The sequence below is a fragment of the Amblyomma mixtum genome, chromosome 9, assembly GCF_055824585.1.
Source record: "Amblyomma mixtum isolate Tamu chromosome 9, ASM5582458v1, whole genome shotgun sequence".
In the NCBI taxonomy this organism is placed as follows: Eukaryota; Metazoa; Arthropoda; class Arachnida; order Ixodida; family Ixodidae; genus Amblyomma; species Amblyomma mixtum.
This window is the reverse complement of record NC_143020.1, coordinates 86246703-86268437: the sequence shown is the minus strand read 5'-3', so window position 1 is coordinate 86268437 and position 21735 is coordinate 86246703. Positions and strand designations below refer to the sequence as shown.

Genomic DNA, 21735 nt, shown 5'->3' with positions numbered 1-21735 from the left:
AGCCTTCCCAACGGCCCTGTTACGTGCACTGGATAATGAACGAATTTCCAACATGGCGCCTCGTCTTCTCCCTGCCTGCCGGACTACTGCCAACGGAAATCGCCTCTATTTTGGGCCACTTCCACCAATACCAACGAACGGTGCCCTCCGCCCTCTGTCGATTAATAAGAAGCCTCGTACATGATATTGCCGTAACGTCTGGGATTCAGTCATCCACAGATGGCTAATTTAGCGCGTCACTTTATCTAAATATTGCTCGCTTTTTTTTTTTTTTTTGTCATGCCGCGTCCGCCATGTTTGAAAATTCGACCAACGGCTGCCTCGTCGGCCATTTTCCCTTGCTTCTCGCTCATCCGTTCTTCCGTTCTTCCTCCCTCCGCATCTCAGCGCCCGGCGCTGCGTCGACGTTGTGCGCTGCCATTGGTTGACAAAGCGCGGGAAACGAACGGCGGCTTTCTATTGGCGCTTGGCCGCACAGTGGGAGACCCCGTGGCTTCGTTTTCGTCAGTGCGGGACGATGTTCGTTGCGGCTGTCAGTGAGAGACGAGGACGCGAGTAGGACGGCCGTGCCTGCGGTGAGCCGCTGCAACGTGAATGACTAGTCCTGTATAGGTATGTATACTACTGTGTGACAGTACTTACATTGGAGAGGCCCGTTAACTTAGGACTGGTGTAATACGTTAATACGAGGGAGATTTAGGAATTCTGACAAATATTGGCTTGTGGCTGACCTCTGAATGTTCAGTGCTAGTCCGATATTTTTCTTTGTTAACGACGAGATTTCGAGTTGTCACTTGTTGGCATGTGGCTGATTTCTTAATGTTCAAGCAGTGCTCGTTTGGTTTTTTTCTTTGTTAATGACTTCAGTAGCTACATAGCTGTGTAGGAGAGGTCTCAGGTTGCGTTGTGGTACTCTGTTGAGTGATTGTATGCGCCCGACGTGGGTCGCTTGCTCTCGCCGCGCGTAGTCGCGTGCTGCGTTTTTTTTCTCCCCCATCCATGCTCAACGGCCTGATTTTCCGAGTCAGAACGAATAAACACAGCTTTGTGAACGAGCACTTTTTTGTGATGTGATACGCTTGAGCCATCTGACGAGAAAAAGCAATATCAACTTTGTTTCTCCGTGGCCTCCGTGATCGGCTCCGGCGGCGCGCCGCTGCTCTTTGCTCTATAGCGGGGGCCACGGTCCCACCGCTCCGTCCCAGCCTGTCGTATGAGACTCCACGCACTGCAATTACGTAACGTCCTCTCGCTCGCATTTGTGTTTTTTTTACTTTTATTTTTCCTAACTGCGGGCCCGAGAGGAAAGGCGGAGGGAGTGGTGAAAAGTCGTCCGCTTCTACGCAGCGCGTTTGAACTTGTTTACGTCAGTCTTGTTTACAAAATTGTCAGTCCTATGTTTCCAATGCTGCTACAGCCTTGCTGCGTCCGGAGCAAAATGTGTGTGTGCGTGCGCGCGCGCCTGTACAGACGCGTGTTCCGGAGCCGCTATTAATCGTTCTTGGCCGCCTAGACGCAGGCGCCTCGGGCGCGACCGCGAGCGCTGCTTTGTTTTAGAAGTTTCAATGATGGGCGAAATACGAAACTGAAAGAAAGCAAGCAAGTGCGCACTTATGCAGCCATTTTTTCTTCAACATGTTGGATTCTGTTTACTTCCAATGCGTTCGCGAATTTGCAGTGACTTTTTTTTTTTTTTTGCAGCCGCGGCGACGACCACGAGCCGAGATGGGGTCTCAACAGTTCTGCCTCAAGTGGAACCACCACCAGTCGAACATGCTGGCCGTGTTCGAGCAGCTGTTATCAAACGAAGCGTTGGTGGATGTGACCCTAGCGTGCGAGGGTTTATCTCTGAAAGCTCACAGGATTGTCCTGTCCGCTTGCAGCCCTTTCTTTCAAACGCTGTTCGTCGAGAACCCCAGCAAGCACCCCATTGTGATAATGAAGGACATGCGCTACATGGACGTGAAAGCTATTGTCGAGTTCATGTACCGCGGCGAGGTCAACGTATCGCAAGACCAGCTGAGCGCGTTACTCAACACCGCGGAAACGTTGAAGGTGAAAGGTCTTGCCGAATTCACCGGTGAGAACAAGCAAGGCGCGCTCGTGAGTGTAGACGGTGCGGACGCTAAACCTGTGGGCACTCCTCGTGCCGAATCTCCGCCGCTAAGTAGTAAACGTAAGAGAGGCCGACCGCGGCGGCGGTCATCCAGCGACTCCGAAGATGCGCCGCCGGCAACGCGCATCAAGGAGAGTCCCGAAATTATTGAGGACGGTAGTTTGTCTAGCGACGGCGTGCCCGCCCCTCCGGCCGAGTCTCCTTCGAGTCGGACTTCTTCCACTGTGGCCGAGCCTTCTGCGGCCGAGCCTTCAGGCGCACTTCTCGGTTCCAGCGCCAAGGCCACAAACTCTCTGACCACCTCGCAGCATACTCAGCAGGACTCGGTTGGTGACGACCTGGGGGAGGGCGACGATGCAGACTTTGAGGTGGAGCCTTCGAACCTTGTGGAACAGTCTATGTCGACGGAGAACGTAGGTGCTCCCTTGCTGTTGTGCTCCTTTTAAGAGTCTGTGCGGTGGACTCCGTAAAGTTCCGTGTTTTTATTTCTAGTGCTTATGGTTGCTTGCCCTTTCGTAGGAGGAACCTGTGTTCGCGGACGTCGCCTCATCATCGCAAGCACTCGGGAACGAGTCACGGCACACAGGGTCCACATCAGCAGACAACTCGGCACTTGTTCCTGTTCAAGCCTCATTGCCTTCAGACATCTCGAGTCAAGGTAAGTTGTAATACGTGTGTGTTCAGCCATGAAGCCTAAGCCACCTTTGCTGTTCTGTTTTCAGTGGATATCAAGCCGTCGCCTTCTAGTTTAATACCCTATGTCGAGCAGGCGATATCGCCTGTCGTTGCCGCCCCTCCTGCCGCTGCGTCGTCCGGGGACGCCGCATCTGGCGCCATGGTGATGTACACGGACACTTCTGGTGTTCCTGCCATCGCCGGCCCGTCCAATTATCATCCGGACAAGCAGCAGCAGTCAACGCCGTCTCATGGTACGTTACCCCGTCCTCTCTCCTATCCCCTTCTCTTGCCCCACGACAGCCCTAGCCCCCGTCGTGCTCGGGGTTCAGCTTCGGCTGCAACGCCGGGTTAGTGCCGGTGCTACGGTTGTATCGGGCTCTATTCCAACGCTGGTCTCTGGTTCTGGCATTCAGGCATGTTACATGGAGATTTGGTCTCCACCTGAGGCCACCGTTCAATGCGTTCATGGTTAACTTGTCAGGGTTATGTAAGCTGTGCTGTATTCTCTGTATCGCCCTGCTTTGTACAATCGACTAAGTAAAATCGTCTTCCCTCGCTGCCTCGACCCCGGAGGCTTCTCAGAAGACGCCCAGTCATTTGTCCCGTTTCTTGTGTCATTTTTATCTTCGGCGCTTTCGCGGTGCGAGTTTCCAAGTGGATTGGGGATGTTTTGGACCTTCGGAAGGTCTTCAGACCACCTCGTCCTGCCTGGCCACTGCGAGGATGACATCCAGCCTGCAGTCATCACGCGCTTTTTTTCGCGTCTCGTGCCATTGCGGTTTTTCGTTCCGACTTGCTGCAAGCTTCTACCGGCAATGGAGTCTCGGCTCTGGATGGTAAGTCACTTCTTAGCCCCGTCCCGCTCTTTCCCCTCCCTTTGACGTAACTTGTCAGGGCCTTGGGGGTTTCGCTTTTCGTTGTCACTGTAGTGATGCTTTGTATCTGTGTACCGCAAGGAAGTAAATTGCTGGTTTGGTTCTGGTGTCGGGTTCTTCTTTCTCGACATTGACACGGGGCGACAAGTGTTCAAAAAGAAAAAGAAAACGGTTTGCGAGGATGGGCGATTGGAAGTATGCAAGTGTGGGGTTGTGTGTGGTGTGAGAATGGGTGACTGAGGAAGTATGAAAGTGGGTGTAAGGAGAGGTGCGAGAATGGCTGAGTGAAAGTTGTGCTGTTACACCGAATATTGTACACAATTTGCTCGTCGCGATACGTATTGCTACACTGGGCAACGGGTACGGAACCAAATTAAATGGCAGCTTCGCTAGTCATTGCGAGTTCCAACTTTGTTGCAGTGATTAGATAAAGCTGTCCGTGAGGCTGGTACGTGCTCGAAGGGGTTGGCCTGGGTGGGTTCGCTGTGCTTGCGTTCTTCGCAGGTGCCCCCCTCCTCCTGGACTCCAACCGGACAAAGGTGAACCTGGTTATGATCGGATCTGCCTTCGCGAAATAGAAGTATCGAATAAAGATATATTTCAATAGACTCGTCTAGTTGCTGTGCTTTGCTTTTGGAGGACTGCCAGTGTTCTGGTAAAGTCCCGAATGGCGTGGAATTTGCATTGGGGGCGCGGTGGCCACGAGTACGGACCTGCGGCTTGTGGTATGGAAGAAGTAGGCTGGCAGCAACTGCTACGCTGGTAATGGCTGTCGAGGTGTAGGCATTCTGGGGCGCTCTTTCGTTCGAATTCGACTCTGGCTCGTGGAAACTACAAAGGAGTGCGCAATGAGGCGGTGAAAGCTACGCCAGTGGTTAGACTAATGCGGTGAGCGAATAGTTGCGCATCTATCCTAGGTGAGGAGTCCTATCGCTGGCCAGCATGGGGGGACGTCAGTGATATGCGGGAATGCAGGAGCTTTGAAACGCGGCGGAAGTTTCCCATCGTCTCCGAGCAGCCGGTCTCGGTGCAGTCAGCATGGCGTCTCAGTCTGACGGCACCGAATCTCGCGCAAAAAAAAAGGTGGTACCGTTTATTGCTGCGTCTATGGTTGCCACAATAGCTACAGAAATGTGGGAAAGCTCCCGAAAGTGAAGTTCTATGGCTGTCCATGGAAACACTACGAGAAAGCGACGGGAGCGCTGGATCAAAGCAGTACTACGAGCAAGGTAAACAAGTGCCCATTTCATATTTTTGACTGCTTTGGCCAACGTTACTACCGACTGTTGCGCAAATCAGAGAAAACGAAGAAAAATTCTCTCTGCTGAACCGCGCGTTTGTTCGGGCTCAAAGGTTGCATTTAGTGGTCAGTTTTGTTTTATACTACATTTATGTGGGGTACTTGCCTGATTCGGGCAGAATTATTTGGAAATCCCCATCGTCTGTGGCGACGGAAAACCAAAATCGAAAGACTCTGCAGCAATGGTACGCGTGGCGCCATCTCGCAGCCATCGGAGAAACGAGCTCTCCACTTAGCACAGCTGGGTTTCTCCGGTGGGTGCGAGATGGCGCTACGGGTACCATTGCTGTGATGTCTTTCAGTTTTGGATCGTCGTCGCCACATACGATGGGGATTTCAAAAAAATTCTGACTGAATCAGGCAAGTACCCCACCTAAACGTAGTATAAAACAAAACTGACCACCAAATGCAACCTCTGTGCGAAATTTGATCCCAAACAAACGCGCGGTTAAGCCGAGAGAATTTTTTTTCGATTTTCTCTGATTTACGCAACACGCGATAGAATAAGCTTGTTTTGGCTTACTCCAGTGTTACAGTTGCAAGTAATACTGCGTTTTTTTTCTTTATTAGTGCGGACGGAGGTCAGTGGCATCTCATTAAGGGCCATACACGCATATGTAGCGAGAGAAGTTCTGTTGCCCACCATCCAGCCTACATCCCAACAATATTCCCGTCCTGCTACCGAAAAGACGATGGCGTTGGGCAACGAAGCTAGGGAGATACGAGCGGCAAGTTCTGATACGATACAGTGCTTTACATCGATGACGCGCTCCGAACAAACCCAAATCAAGTTGCGCAGTTTTCGGTTCTTTGGAACAATCATGCGTTCTTTGTATTTGGTTTCAACGGCGCGTATCAGCGGGTGCGGCACAGACATCTGCCGATTCAGCTACTGTACCAGGCGTTCCGTGTCTCAGTGGTCAGGCCCTTGGTGCCGATGAGGGGCAATGTGAAGCGCCAGAAGAAAGCGTTACATTTGCGTCCATGGTAAACCCTTCACATTTAGAATAACCTTAAATAATAACGCGCGCTGTACGTAGGGTGTTCTTATGCGCGGTGGCGTAATTCTACAGTATGCATTTTTAACGATCCTAAACTACTGGGGAAACGCACTGCTAAGAGGGGGATACAACAAAATTGCGCATTAGTCGTTCTAGTTTTCATTTCGGCTTCTACTTTACCTCCCTCCATGAATGAAAAGTAACTTGCGTGTGCAGTTTGCTGACCCTGGCTCTTCTGAGTGAACAGATTTGTTTAGCTTTGAAAAAGAAAATAAAGACAGGCACAGCTGGTGCGTCCTAAATAGTGCAGCTGTGCGCAACCATGGCAGTCCTGTCAGTAATGTTAACTTCCCCTGAGAGTATCTTAATGTGCTTGGTGTTATGCATATGTGTCCTCAACAGCACTCATATTCTGTTCTAACTAGTCATGGTAATTTCTTCATACAGCTTCACAACAAAATTATTTGTGCTGAATAACAAAAGGGTGCCTGTACATGTGTAATACCCGTGCCACACGGACAGATTTAATGCCATTAAGTGCTTACTGCCTTAAGTTTTAATGGCATTCGTGCGGTGCCACACGCATAAATTTAATGGCATTAGCCTTACTGCCATTCGCGACCTACTGAGTTCGCCACAACTCATTTGCCCGTGCATTGTGTACTCTCGTTCCCATTCCACACGCAGAAAAGCATGCAGCTTTGTTAGTAACAACTTCCTAACCAGTCAGAAATGGTTAATTCTTAAGTTTCAGTCAGATGAGGCGTCTATACCGCATTTTCGATGCGAAGAGCGCCATTTTAACCAGCCTTATTGACAGGTACTCTCGACTTGTGTTGTGACATGCGAGTTTATAGCTACTTTTCCGACTAGTAAAGCAGGAACAGCCGAATTTTCAGGAAAATCGTTTTTACATTGCATTTGAACAACATTCCCGATATATTGTGCTCATTAGGAATGTTTATATTTAGATGTAACTTTTGACTACCTTGCAAGCGTTATCGTCATCGTCACTTTCGATAATGGCATTAAATGTGGACGTGTAGCACAAACTCCGAAAATAATGGCATTAACAAACTTAAGGCCTTAAGCATTTACTGCCATTTGTGCAGCAGTGGCCGGAGGCCACTGCTGCATTTTTCTCTCGGTGACATCAAACAGTTCAGCCTCTGCACAAGTGTCACACACAAGCGCAACAAGCGTTGCTGTGCAGGCAGTTGCACCCACAAGGTCCACAACCACTGGAACAGATGAGAGAAGCTGTGTCTTTCTTGGCTATGATTCGCTGAATGAGAGACAAGATTCATTCAGAGAACTGTGCGGCGTCAGCACGAACGTCTTTGCATTGCTGACGTTTGCCCTTTCACCCATAGTCGTAAGGCGAATTGATGTGCCGACTCCTCAGAAACTTGTTATTTTTCTTATGAAACTTAAACTAGGAATCTCATTTGCTAGCCTTGCCGTTCTTTTTGGGCTTCACCGGACAGCAGTAAGCCGCATATTTTATTTTGTTTTAAGTAATTTGCTGGCTGCACTGAATGAATGGATTCCAGAGCCGTCGCTTGCCACCGTGCAGCGTGCAGGCATCCATGCCAGCATGTTTTCAGAAACACTATCCTCGCTGCCGTTACATAATAGACTGCACCGAGAGAAGAACTGAAGAGCCACCTACTGTTGAGCAAAGGAGGGCACTTTTTTCACACTACAAGGGCGGTTACACTTTGAAGTTCTTACTAGGAATTGTTCCTAATGGTGTCGTCACTTTTGTGTTGAAGGCCTACGGTGGTCGTGCATCGGACATACACATCACGCTCGTGTCTGGGTTCCTTGACAGGATTGAGCCAGGTGACATAGTGCTCGCTGACAAGGGCTTTCCAGGCATTAGAGCGCCCGCTGCAGAGCAGGAAGGCGTTGTTTTGCCCCCTTTTTCAAAAGGGAATGTACAGTTTACACATGAGGAACTCCAGGAGACATACAACATCGCCCAGGTGCGTATACACATAGAAAGAGTCATTCAGCATGTGAAGATGTTCAACATCCTGAACACAAGGATACCCATTGAACTGATTCCCCACATGAGTGATATTATGCGAATGTGTTGCATTTTGGCCAACCTGCAGCCACCAATCTTTGGTGCCCAAAAGCCTGACCATGTACAGGAGCGCTGAAATCTTAGCATAGCCAGTTCAGCAAAAACGAGCCCAAAGAAGTGTTCAAATTCATATTTCCAGAACCTCATGTGAGACGGGGAACCAATTTTATTGACTTCCATGAACTGTATAAAATGCATGTTTGCAGTGCAATAAACCTTGTTCTTACTGTCAACATGGCCACTTTTTATTGCTCTCATTCTCAAAAACCCAGTACTTCAAAGACATACAGCACGAAATTAGGTGGACAGTGCGTTAAACCTGAACATTTCGCGACAGATTTGCCAGCCGTTACAATATACTTGAAATAGTACCCTTCTAGCTTAGGGATGTACTCGGAGAGGAATTTTTCATCCCTCTCGACAGTTATGCTGACGCTCTGCTTTTCTGAATATACAAAAAACAGCGCCTCATCAATATTTAAAACATACAATATTACCATCACCTGCGTGAAATATGGGTGGCTTTTTCTTAAGAGTCAATTTTCCATTTACATAGTGAATATACTTAACATAGCTAACTTCCTGATCAGCATCGATAAGCTTTGAATCTTTAAGAGAAAAGGGGCATTTAATCTCAACTACACGAGCTGTTCTGCCGGCTACAAATATGCCATCAGGGCTGCAGCACAGCCAGTGTTGTTCTGGATGAATAACTAGTCCAACCTGCAAGAAAAAATATGGCAAGAAATAAGGAACATGACAGTCTTCCCGAACACACTGTATCATTACCTCATGAATTGGAACTCGCAGCAGCACTGAGAGCTCCTTCCTTGCCGCATCTTCTGTATTCTTGCCTGCAGAATGAGAGGTCACATTCATATTGGGCACCTTCGTAATGTGCACTGAATGATACACTTTATGGGACTGGCCTTTTTTTAACGAGTGAGGGCACTACAAGTTTGCTCATTCATATTTGCATGTTCTGTTTGAACGGGCTGTACTGCTACTTACTGTAGGTTGTGGCAGCAGTTGAAAAGGCCCTTGGTGTCACCACTGCATCTGCAAGAGCTTCGAACTCTGCCTCTCTTGTCTTAATTCTGTGAGCAGTGGAGCTTGTGATCCGAAGGTTCCTCTCTTGATGCCACCTGGTATCAAGAACATGCCATTACTGACAGGAAGAAAGTTAAGCGACATATGCAGACAAATAACAAACCTTTTTACTCTTCCTTGGCCCCTGGTAGTCTGTTCGATTTCGACTATTTCACTAATACTTTTTTGCACAAACTTTTCATAAAATGCTTTCTCCCTGTTTGGCAGTGCAGACAACAGGTCACATCTTTTAATTCTGAGCGGCAGTGTACTCAGGATTTCCATTACGCCATGCGTGGCGCGCTCGTTTTTCACAATTGCTTTTACGAGCTCAGAAGCTGTCTGACTGGCTACCTGACCAACTGCACTGGGCCGCACAGCCTCGCATTCTTTGAATGTATCGCCCTCATTGCCTTGTAGCAGATCTATGAAGGCGCACCTAACGCCCGGAAATAGAAGGTGAACATCGGATGGGGACAGTGCCTTAAGCACTGGTACAGGCAAGGGGCGACCTGGGCGGACAATTGGAATAGGTTATGCAAAGAACCTTGTCACACAATTCTTCTTCTTACCTGGGAAAAGTTCCTTAATTTGCTTTTTCGTGTCCAGGGTTGGACGCGCTGAAGGTTTGTGCCACGCGCACGGCAGGTCTGTGCAGGACGTGTGCACGGAATTGTTCACGAACACAGCTAGTGCCGCCGCATGCTTGCACCATCCTCGGCATCCCGCCTTACACGTGCAGCTGGTTTCAACGATTTCCCTTGGGTTCGCAGACAACTGCACAAACACGATACACATTTTCACACGCATGCAAAGAATAAATATAACGCTGTTTCATGAAATGCGCTTACCGTCAATCGCACGTCGTAGTCCACACTCTTCATTTGCGCGATGCATTTTCCGACGATGTCGGAGGGTCCTGTCGCGCAGGAAACAGATTTTATTTCATGATGGTGGTATGTGCTTTGATTTGTCTTTGAGCTGGAAATTGTTTTATTATAATGCGAAGTCATTTAAAAATATTGGCTTATGTTTTTGTCAAGCTGTGTGCTCTTTTGCTATACACTATTGCACAATGCAGCACCAGTTTTACCAGATTTACTGAGCCGCAGTGTTGCTTTTTTAGTTTTGCCTGACTGGTTCCTTTGCATCAAAAGAACGTCCGTAAAACGAGTGTAGTGTTGCTGTGATTTCTGCTCAAAGTAATGCAACAACTGATGACAAGTCACACCTTTACTCTCTCGCTGCATTCACTCTCCCTGCAATAGCGGCCTAGTCATTGGAGCGTGCATCTCGCATGTACGTTGTGCAGGGCTGGATTCTCTGTGCCACTGGGGACCCACCTGTGGTACGTTACGCAACCTTTCTCCCTGGCTTTTGCTGGATGGAATGCCTGGAAATGGGTGTTGGACCTACCCCCTTTGCGTTGACGAAGGCGCCTTATACCACTATGCTTTTTGACCAAAGCAGCTCTTGCGTCATAAAAATTCATCATTGTCATCACCATCTTTTCCTCATTGGTTCTGATGAGCTCGCCTCATCATCATGTTTGCAGGGAAAGACTTCTTCAATGCATTCCATGGTGTTAGAAAAGTTGGTCACCTTAAACCTTTTTCAGAGCAGCGTATTGTGAAACTCGGTCACAATAGCTTCTTCCTTTTTTCAAAAACTCCCTTGCTTCTTGTCCCAATATTGGAGATGCGGGTACTACACGAGTAAATATGGTGTGCTTTAACTGCTCTTAGCACAATAGTGTGCAGTTTCGGATGTGCTTCCACTCGGTTAATTGCACTCTTGGAGACGGTTTTGGCAGAACATCATGTTGGGCATATTGGCGACACTCATTGGCAGTTTAACCTGAGTGTTTTCACCTGTAGTTATGCTTTGGAAGTTCTTTTCCTGTGTGCAGTACAACGACCATAGAAGGCTTAATAAACAAATGTCGGCGGTATCAATATTTTGGTTCATTAAGCATGAATGACACTCGTTAGTTCTTAAGCCTGTGTAGGCAGACTTGTGCTGTTCTTCCTTTGAAGCGAGAAATTATGCAAGTTCATTCTTCAATGCAATGGCTATTGGCACGATTCCAATAGGTCTATGAATTTGTAGGCAGTCGTCAGTTTTTTGTGAGCATAAGTAGAAGAATTAAAATTCAGGAATATATCCTTTGGAACTCACTACTTTTCAGGCTTGCCATACTGAATTTGCACAAGCTGGAAAAGCTGTTTTATGAGATTGTATTAAATTTTCACCATGTCATGCACATAACACCACATGAGCTGTTGCACGTATAATCTAGTGTCTTAATAGATGTAATATGGTTTTGACATGCAGGCTTGCGCTCCAGGGACCGCAAACATGGGGAACCTTCATCGCAGAACTCGTCAGGTTAGAATCGGCAGTTTGTCTCCATGTACGCTTTCCTGAAGGCAGTCTTTCAAAAAAGCAGCATGAAGGATACGGTAGCTGCAGTTTACAGAACTCTGCTAAGTGATGATATTTGCCTTCGATATTATAAAAAGTTCTTTTCTTTGAAATATGAACTTTTGACCGAGCAATCACCCTTGTGAGTTCTGTTCTGTGATGCAAAAACTTGTACAAGGTTTGATGCCTCCTCAGGCTATTAGCCTTTAGCCTTGGCCCTCTCTTGGACATTGCCTGAGCAGCAAATAAAGGGGAAAAAATTGCGTTGTCCTGTGTGCTAAGCATAGCTCACTGCCATTAGTGTAGTGATTAAGACCACATGGGTGGACTTAGGACAATGTCAGTCGTGTGACCCTCCCTAGTTAGTTACCTTAACTAACAAGAGAGGGTGCCTGCGTCGCAGTGACATGAGTGCCACGGATTGCGTGACTGCTGCGCACAGGCGGGAGAGCACTCTCTCTTGGGCTAGGCAGTTTGTCGTGTACGGTCGCTTCGACGCGGCGCTCCACTCTGCACCAGTGCAGGGAGGCTTTGTGGTGGGAACATTCTCCCACCAGCTCGTATATCTTGTTTCGGTGTTTCCCCCTTGCCCTGGCATTAGCAAACATTTGCTTGTAACTGTGCTGCTCAGTTGGACGTCCATGATTCCTTAGCGTATCTGGCTAGCCGGCATTATTGTTGTTGTAGCATTGAATGCCTGTTTATTTCAGCCACAGTGTCGTTCCTTTGTTTCCCCAGAGCAAGGCCCGCCGTGTTCGGCGTGCGCTCTGTAGCGTACGCTGTCGTGGAATGGGATCTGGCGGTTTTGACCTGTGCCAGCCGCGATTAAGAAGGGAGAACGTATTTTCACTCCTTATTAAAAGCCCCATACGTCATGCCAGTAATGCCAATGCCAGGGCCAATGGCGGTGACTGGCATTGATCATATTTCTTGCCGGCTAAGTGTTTTGTTCACCTGCGTGCAGATTTCACTATAGGGATATCTTGTTTCAGTCCTGAATTCTTCGTAAGGCCAATCTGTTAAATAAAACTTTTTATAAACACCTACACCTGTTCGTGGGTGTGTCCTCTGCATTCATTTTTTATCCCTGACTCGTAGGGAACTGTGGATTTTAGGTTCTTGCATTTTGTTGAAAGTACTTTGTCCTAAAATGCAGGTTCAGTGTTCACGGAGACTGGATGTGACGGATCTCCTGTGCAAGACTCAACCAGTCAAAGGCAACCTGTGAGCCACTGCATGGAATCTACTCCTTCTGGCAGGGGGAACCATCGGAGTAAAGCTGCAAGAAATAAGCTGCACAAATGCACCCACTGCAGCAAGGCATTCAAAAGAAGAGACCATCTAGTGCAGCATCTCCGAGCCCATACCGGCGACCGCCCATACCATTGTGACCATTGTGGTGACAGCTTTGCACAACTGGTTACCCTAAAGAGACACCAGCGCATCCACACAGGGGAGCGTCCTTATCGCTGTGACCATTGTGGCAACAGCTTTGCACTTGAAGTCACCCTAAAGAAACACCAGCGCACTCACACAGGTGAGCGGCCTTTCCGTTGTGACCACTGTGGTAGCAGCTTTGCAGAGAGCAGTTACCTGGTGACACACACCCGTACCCACACGGGTGAAAAGCCGTTTCAGTGCCAGCTGTGCCCCATGGCCTTTGTAGTACATTCAAATCTTGCAAGGCATGTTAGATCCCATAAGGGTGAAAAGCCCTACCAATGTGACTTATGCAAAAAGAGATTCGCAAAGAGACATAATTTGAACCACCACAAGAGCGCTATTCACAAAAAATAGCAGTGGTCCATGATGCCCCTGGTATGAGTGTTTTGCCATTATTTTGTATGCAAGCTAATGAGATTCTAGCGAAAGGTGTTGGTAGCTAATCTGCATATTTAACTCCATTTGTAAGTTTTGTTCACTTTAACCGAGCTTTGAGAAAACAACATTTCTTCCCTTAGGCAATACACAGACAGTCACTCAGTCTTTCCTGAACACTGAGCATGAGCCTGCTGTGCTCGTAAACTTGTGTGAATGGAAATAAACTTGTGGTCACACGTGGATAGCATCATTTCTTGTTGGAGAGTGACTTTCAAAAACATTGTGCCCAATATTCTTTACTAGCGCTAGTTGTCACCCTGCCGCAGCAGAAAAATTTCGGGGAGTAAAAGTGCACAAAACAACTCCTTTAATCTTTAAGCCTGGGTGGGCTAATTTTTGTGACAGTCAATATAAATTCACTCATTTATATCTCTGAACCTTGAAATGTATGTGTGAGAATAGCGAAAAACTTGTTCTTGTGTAAATCTGTTTATTCCAGCAGTGTTTATGGCAGGAATGAGTGCGGACAAGTAGGTGTACAGCCTCAAAATTATTTGTCTTGCGTTATTTTGGTGGTTTGAAGAGTTCTCTGTTGTTTGGAATGAGAACTAAGAAAAGAGTTCACTAACATGTGCTTTACCATTTCTCAGAGGACGGTTGGCACTAACTATAAATGGCGTATTTGAGGATCATTGTGTCTGCGTCATCAGTGGCTTCTTGTGACCACTTCACATTGTGCTAGCTTCTTTCTTGTGTTGGCGTGACTTGAAAAAGCCTTCTTTACTTACATGAAATGTTCTTGATAATACACTGCTAGGGTCATGGCTGCTGAAAAAAAATATTGTGATTAGTGCCTACGAAAAACACTGTAATGCTGTAGTGTATTGTAAGCTCGTAATTTGGGTCGGTTGTGTGAAATTGCTTAGTGCACTTGAGTATTTTATTACAGATGCTGTTGCAAAATGTGGAATGCATTCTGGCTGTTTGTAAACTCACTTGGTTGACATATTGTGCATTGAAATTCAATTGCAGTGCAATTCTTCAAAAGAAAATCAAAATTGGTTTTTGAGGAAAGAACATGGTGCTGTAATTATCTCACATATGATGTTGGACACCAGAACTATATGTTGGTGGACATCGGAACCACGCCCTAAGGGAAGGGAGGGAGGGAGTGAAAGAAGAAAAAGAGAAAGAGGTGCCGTAGTGGAGGTCTCCAGAGTAATTTCGACCACCTGGGGATCTTTAACGTGCACTGACATCCCACAGCACATGAGTGCCTTTTTCGTTCCACCTCCATCGAAACATGGCCGCACCGGTTGGGTTCGAACCTGGGTACTCTGGCTCAATAGCCGAGCGCCCTAACCATTAAGCCACCGCAGCGGGCTGTTCAAAAAGCTGCTGTTCCCCCTCCCCCCCCTTTTTTTTTTCCGGATGCAAGGCACAATGATGTTTGTGGATGCTCGAAGTATAATGGTAAAAAAAATGGGAACAGCATCTTCAAAAAGCTGCTGTTCCCTTTTTTTGACCATTATACTTCGAGCATCTATACAGACATCTTGTGCCTTACATTCAGCAAAGAATATCTGTCCACACTTTCTTCAGCTGTCAGTGCTATTACCCAGAACAAGGCTATTCTCTGATGGTATTGCATTACAAGTGGCACAACAACGTGTGGTAGTTCACTTTTATTCATTGTATATGTTCAGAAATATCTGAGAGTCTTCTCTGGACACTAGTCTTGAAATCCAACCCCATCGAATACATTGTCATACTGCAATAAAAAGAAATCATTTCTGTTCGTTATCATTAAGGAAACCACTGCACGTGATGAGAAATGCTATTTTAAAGTCTATGTCAAATGTCTAAAGGTTTCTCACATCTAACAGGTTGTGAATCTGCTTAGTATTCTACATTGTAGGACAGCTTTAAATTTGGAGTTGAGAAAAATATTTCCGCCAATAAAAGAATGATTCTGATTTGGGATTGAAATAAGCTTTTCATATTCAAAATATTTTAATGTTTTTCAATATCTGTAGTTCTGGCATATTCAAGTTCAGCTGTAACTCAGAGAATGTTTATCTTGTTAATCAAAATTGCTTACAAAGCATGTCAAAGTTACGGTGGCTCAGTGGTTATGGCGCTCGGCTTCTGACCCAAAAGACGTTTTCATCCCAGCCGCAGCGGTCAATTTTTGATGGAAATAAAATTCTAGAGGCCTGCGTACTGTTCCGGAGTCCTTTAATACGCCGTCCCTCATAGCCTAAGTTGCTTTGGGACGTTAAACCCCCATAAACTAAACTAAACTAGTTGCAAAGCCACAATGTACAGCGCCCTCTCTTTGATTGCATAAAAAGCAAATCAGGTGCTTGTGATTTATGCTAGCCATGATTTTATGACAAGAGAAAGGCCTCATAAGCAGGGTCATTAAGTTCATGGTTCTCACTGACAGGGACTCCATTTGTTGTTTTAAAATTGCATGCACAAAAGAGGCATCGCTTCTGACTCTGCACAATGCATGAGCCATTTTTTTTCAGCGTACACATCACAATTTTGAAATACTTCATCACCATAGGTGACGTTAAGTGAGTGCTCACATGTATACCACCGCATCCTTTACTCAGCTGAACCACAGGAGAGGGATCTTCCTTTCAGCCTTGAACCACCATGGTAGTTGCATGTGAAATATACTGCGGTGTAATAGCACACTGTGCTGGCACCCTAGTTTCGCCAGCAGGTGTGCAGCACCATGTTGTGGGACAGGTTTGACCATTGATGCGAAGTTAACAAGCAGATAAGATATGAGTAGAGATATGACAGTTTTGTAGTGGATGTGCTTTGTTGTATGTTAATGTGACGGCAGTGTGACGAGCTGCAGTCATGCGTCACAGTTCGTTGCTCGGCTCCATGGGCAGACGCTGGCTTTGTTCTGTCTAGTGCACTTCTGTGCAGTTCAGAACGGTATTGTTGCAGTGAATCGGGGAACTGCTGACATGGACTGGAAGGCTTTCCGTTGATTGATCGTGGCAATGCTGACAGACACAGGAAATATAGTCATTTTTTTATTATAAGTCCTCTTATGTGCCTATAGCAGTAGTAGTGCCAACAATAGAGGGGTCCTTGTTGCTAGGCTAAGGAATGGCCTAGACATCTAGATTCAGATTCTGAGCTTAACATCTAGCCCATGGCGATGCCAACTGGACGTCAGTGAAACTCCCTTAGACGTGCTGTGGATGTCCATGGGACGTCCAAGGGAGTTTCAGTGCCATTGGGTTGTCTTGTGTCATATTTTTTTTTATAAGCAGTCTCACCATTTTGATGCCAACATGTGTTCCTGTCAGTTCCATCTGCTTTGTTCTTCCGGCACACCAAAGTTGCTTATTGAGTGTCTGTGTTTATTGTGTTGTCATGGGTCTTATAGGTCACATATATATATATATATATTAGAGAGGGTGTTAAAAGTTAGACTTTACTAACTTTTTTTAAAAATGCGAAATCCGTACGCTAATGCCGCTTTTACTCCTTGGTAATGGGGCCAGGTGGCCCCATATATATATATATATATATATATATATATATATATATATATTTATATATATATATATATATATGAGCAGTCTCACCGTTTCAATGCAAACAAGTGTTCCCCTCGTTTACATCGAGCTTGTTCTTCCGGCACCAAAGCTGCTCGCCATGTGCTGTTGGCTGTTTGGGTAATGGAGCTTCGTCGTAAGCTGTACCTGCAGTTTTGACAGTTTTTAATTTTTTTAGGGGTGCGGGTGGCAGTTGGTGCGTTGGCCTTTGGATTATTCTTGCATTTCTTCTGGTCCCTTGAAATACACGTTATTGTGGTCTTGCTACCCTTCATGCTACTAATTAGTGGCCACTTATGTGCCAGTTCATGGATTTCTATTTGTCACTCATTTTGCATGACCAGCCCCAGCGGTCGCCTTGTCGTTTGAGCATCTGCCTCACATATGGGTGGTGTGGGGTGCGGTCTACAGTGCCGCCGGTACACACCAGTGTTATAATGGGTACAAGCTTTCCCCTGCCTGGCGCTCGGCTTCTTTAGGGTGAAATGCTTGGGAAATGGGTCATTGACCTCACCTTGAGTAGAAAAAAAAACTTTGTGCCATGGCGCTCTTTGGCCACAGATGCCCTTGCACCATAAAAATTAATCATCATTTTGCATGTCCACATCTCAGGTTGAATACTGTTATGCTGACTAGTCAAGAAGTACACACTTCTGTGCAAATCGTTTTTTTTTGCTTGGTGCTGTTTCAATATAACTTTGTTTACTTGGGTTCCAAAGTCCATGCATTGTTTTGAAAATAATAAAGGCATTCAACAGATGTGAGAAAAAATTTTTATGCAGAAAAATTTGTGCTTTGAAACGACTGAACGTTGAATGCATGAGAAGGAGTGCGTACTCAGATGGTTAAGGTGAGGAGCACATGTGTAATATCTTGGATCAAATTTAAAGATGAATGATATGTACTGTAAGTAGCTCAAGCAAGCCTCCTAGGAATGCACATAAGTAACAACAGTTTGAAACTGAACTAGAGGTTTCCTTCAAGGAATTCTGCACCGCAGCCAATGGGATCAAAACAGCTCATTCGGGGCATTTGTTTCCGGATTCTTGGTATATACCCTGAACTGAGCACACAAGCAGCGTAGTTGTGAAGATCAATATTGGGTGATTCACAAGAACTAAGTACTGATTACAGACGCCCGCACTAGGAACATGTTTAGTTCAAATGCACTTGGCAACAGTTATACTCTCCTCTGAAATCACCTGGGTATCACTGGTCAGGCTACTCTGTTAAACACAGCTTCAAGCACCTAGCGCAGGTTGCTGCAGTTGTTTACTTAAATCTGTACACATGCCGAAGTGGTATTTAGACAAATTTTAATTTCTCGACCAAAGAATTTGCTTGTTAAAAACGTGGCAGACAACTCAAAATACAGTCAATGTTAGCAGACCTTGAAATGAGTGGTATGCATTTCCAGGCATGAGGTAAGGAAAGAAACGTGCTCAAATACCAATGATGCACTTCTAGCCTATAAATACTTCCTTTTATCATAGAGGATATTACTAGCACATCTGTAACTTGCTCTGAAAAATGTAGCTGACCAAAATGAGAAAAGTGCCCAGCAGTCTGCTAGATTTAGATATCTTGCAACCTAATTCAAAGATGAGTGCGCAAGTTTATCAGACTGCTGGCTGTTTTTTTTGTGTTTACGGCTGGCAATTGTGCTCTTCCATTGTGCCGTGCGATCTTCCGAATGCATCCTATTGTAAAATAAAAAAAGAATGAATACTGCGCAGCAGCGCTGAGTTTTTGTAATAAAACGGTGGTCATTGCGATGAATGACGCTTACTTAGAATATGTCTGTAGAGAATTTACGGGGTCACAAAGGAGCACCAGAACAAGAGGTCCAGCGTGGCAGGCTTCTCAAACCGAATAGCCCATGCCGTCTTAACGCGCCGAGCACACGCCGTTCAACTTCATTTTTTTCTTTCACCGGCTGGGAACACGTACCGATCTTAGCGCCTCTGCTTTACAGCATCGCTGTGCGCTACATGTCCTTGACGAACTACCGCAATGCATCAGAGCCAAGATAACTGGTACATTGTAACAAACTCCTATTTAACACATACGCAGCTGATGTCGCCGTCTACAGAGACTTCAAAATTCCTGTATGCAATCTGCTGATCTAATCATAAGCAAACATTGCTCATGAGATCAGAAATTGTGTCCTATGATATTTGATAAATAATTAAACATTGGTGCTTGTCTGCAGGTTCTTTAATTATGAAGAAACTCTTTTTGATCTCGATACTGCTTTCACAGATGTGAGCCAAGCTTCTGATCCGACAGGATGCTTCATCTGTCAGAGGAAGAAGCAACCGAAATTCTCACTTGGTACCTGCGTGAGTTTCGTGTCTGTTTTGAATGTTCCCGTTAGGATTTTTGTCATGTTTTAGTTGGCTGAGTGATGGTTCTTCCTTTGGCTTTATTTTAGCAAGAAAATGAAACGGCATCTTAGAGGAACCGCACAACTTGCCCACCTACGAGCCAAGCAATCGCTTGCTTCTCCGACTGGCATTGGGGCACAGACCATTGCTTTGGCAGCTGCTCGGACAGCGTTTCTGGAAACTGTATGTGTGTGCAGCATCAGTTTTTCATCAGTTACAGAAAATCCAGCCTAGTGCCGATGTTTTATTCTGAATGTCTACCGGTGTTTTCACCCTTGTTTACTCATTGAAAGTGCGCTTGTGGATATGTCTCGTGTTTTTACATATATTAATAAAAAACAAGCATATCTCAGAGGTTTCTTAAAAGCAAGCAAATTCTATCCTTTGGTTGGGGCATGATAGTCGCAGTCGTTTATGCGCCATAAAACTCGGCGCAAGACAACATATATGCTATCTCGTGTGCGATATATATTTGGTCTTGATATTTGCGCCCACTTTTTTTTATTCCGGCAGATAAATACTGAAGTCCCTGTAGGTTGGGGGAAAGGGAATTCGCCGATATCCATTACAACTGCCGAAGGAAAACTGCAATCGCAACGCAGCATACAAGGGCCTTGCAGCGTCACCTGATCGCGTTTTTTGTATTTTAAAACTCTACGCATGATCAGGTCCTTGCAACAAAGGCCCTGGTCATGCAAAGGGTACGCGCGACATGCGTTGTGCGTGGCGGCATCGAGCTGGACGTATTCATGTACAGCGCATTCAGCAAATAAAAAACCGGCCACAACAAGTCGGTGGAGCGTAGCTTCAATACAGTGGAGAAGTATCGCCACTTATGGTTCCTTTTCGCGCAGTACGCAGTGGCGACTAGCAAACCATCGCGCATACAAGTTGAGTTACGGATACAAAATTTGGATGTAAAATTCAAGCATTGCGCTAAATATGGAGCGATATCGAAACCAAGAGTGTCGAAACTCGGTTTTGCTTTCGGTCACGCTTACAGTGTAGTCACGCTTGAACATCACAACTGACAGCCAATGTTCAATCAATTATATCTTGTGCACACATCAAACTTTTCTGCGTCATTATTATTATTTAATTCTGATTCTTTACATGTTCCTAAATTGTTTTTTTTTATATTTATTTTAGACGTGCCCTGCCATCGCGAACTTTTGCCGCTTTTTAAGCGAGGCTTGTTTACACTCTTTTTTATAACTTTCTTTCCCTTTTCATTGTGCCTAATGGCAAACAACTAAAAAAAAAAGACCCATGCAAGAAACAAGTATGATGGCGCAAGCTGCATCGCGGACGGCATCAATTATCGCACACAATTCGTGTGTTGTCGGTTGGTGCCAGTTCCCTAATCTGTTGCTTTGCGTGTCCGATTTTGTGTGTTGTCAGTCCGTGAGAAGAAGAAGCTTTGCAGAAGGAAATCTGTGGGCCTACAGACAGAGAAAGGATAACTCCCTGCGACCCGGTGAACATCACTTTTTGCAGCGTGCGCTTGTGAAGACGTGGTCCGTCTTTGTGCGCGCGTGCCAAATGTCATCGCGCAATCACGAAAAATTCGGGCTTATTAACGCCTTTACCAGTAACATGAAAGCTGCAGAAGTGTATAACCGCAATAACAGACAAATCTACTTCAATGAAAGCTGCCGGAGTTATTAGGTGAGTGTCTTCAGCCGTGGCCTTCTCACTGACTCGGCCGCCAGTGAGCTTTCCACGCCTTATTTTTCTTGTAGCAGGCTTTAGCAAAGACAGCACGTTCGTGGAGATCGCGCCGTTCGCATTTCTTCTCGGATGTCTGCGTTCTTCAGTGTTCCTAATCGCATAGCAAATGCAACAATTTGTTATCTTGCTGTCTAAAGCTTTGCGGTAAAAAGGGTGATGATTTATGAATTCTGTGGCGTTATGTGTGAAAACCGTTCATGGTGCGTTATGGTGACTTGTGGAGGCTGGTGAACCATATCCCGGTGGCGGTACCTGTAACCAGCCGTTTACGCCGAAACTGGTACAAACAGCTTCATGGCATATCACCAGTCTTTTTTTTTTTTGTATACCGAAGTAGCCCCCTTGGCCTGCAAGTATTCACAGGAATGAAAAATGCATGGCACCCTTCAGTTCCACTAAATGGTCTACATTAAAAAGCAGGACTACATCCCATAGAAGTATTGAACAATGCTGGAGTCGTTCTTTTGTGTGTCTGCCGGGCCTTTTTTGTATGTTCTCAGTTTTTCAGCTATTGGCGGACCACCCGTAGCCAGGAGAAGAAGATTCCAGCGGAACTGCTGCCAGCCTATGCCAATCCATAGTTTGATGCTCCTATCCTGTAAAATATGTATTCAAGGACGTGTCTTTGTAC

The 21735-nt window shown here is 46.0% G+C and overlaps 2 protein-coding genes and 2 pseudogenes across 2 annotated transcripts in view; 3 read left to right on the top strand and 1 right to left on the bottom strand.

The window, feature by feature from the left end:
• The first annotated feature begins 461 nt into the window (after positions 1 to 461).
• Positions 462 to 21735, top strand: part of LOC149329978 (uncharacterized) — a 143257-nt gene continuing 121983 nt past the window's right edge. The window contains exons 1-4 of the mRNA XM_089559338.1: positions 462 to 612; positions 1702 to 2529; positions 2636 to 2774; positions 2839 to 3045. Of these exons, the coding sequence (XP_089415464.1) occupies positions 1726 to 2529; positions 2636 to 2774; positions 2839 to 3045 (1150 nt within the window). The 5' untranslated portion in view covers positions 462 to 612; positions 1702 to 1725. The remainder of the gene's footprint in view (positions 613 to 1701; positions 2530 to 2635; positions 2775 to 2838; positions 3046 to 21735) is intronic.
• On the top strand, positions 4708 to 8138 carry LOC149329983 (uncharacterized; annotated as a pseudogene).
• On the bottom strand, positions 9066 to 10164 carry LOC149329982 (uncharacterized; annotated as a pseudogene).
• On the top strand, positions 11125 to 13618 carry LOC149329981 (uncharacterized). The gene is made up of 3 exons (XM_089561214.1): positions 11125 to 11137; positions 11486 to 11539; positions 12732 to 13618. The coding sequence occupies exons 1-3, from the start codon at positions 11125 to 11127 to the stop codon at positions 13370 to 13372; spliced, it is 708 nt and encodes a 235-aa protein (XP_089417340.1). The 3' UTR covers positions 13373 to 13618.

Excerpts from the sequence above, each read along its gene's own strand:
- LOC149329981 (XM_089561214.1), top strand. Across the intron at positions 11,540-12,731 it reads TTCATCGCAGAACTCGTCAG|GTTCAGTGTTCACGGAGACT; the intron begins GTTAGAATCGGC and ends CCTAAAATGCAG.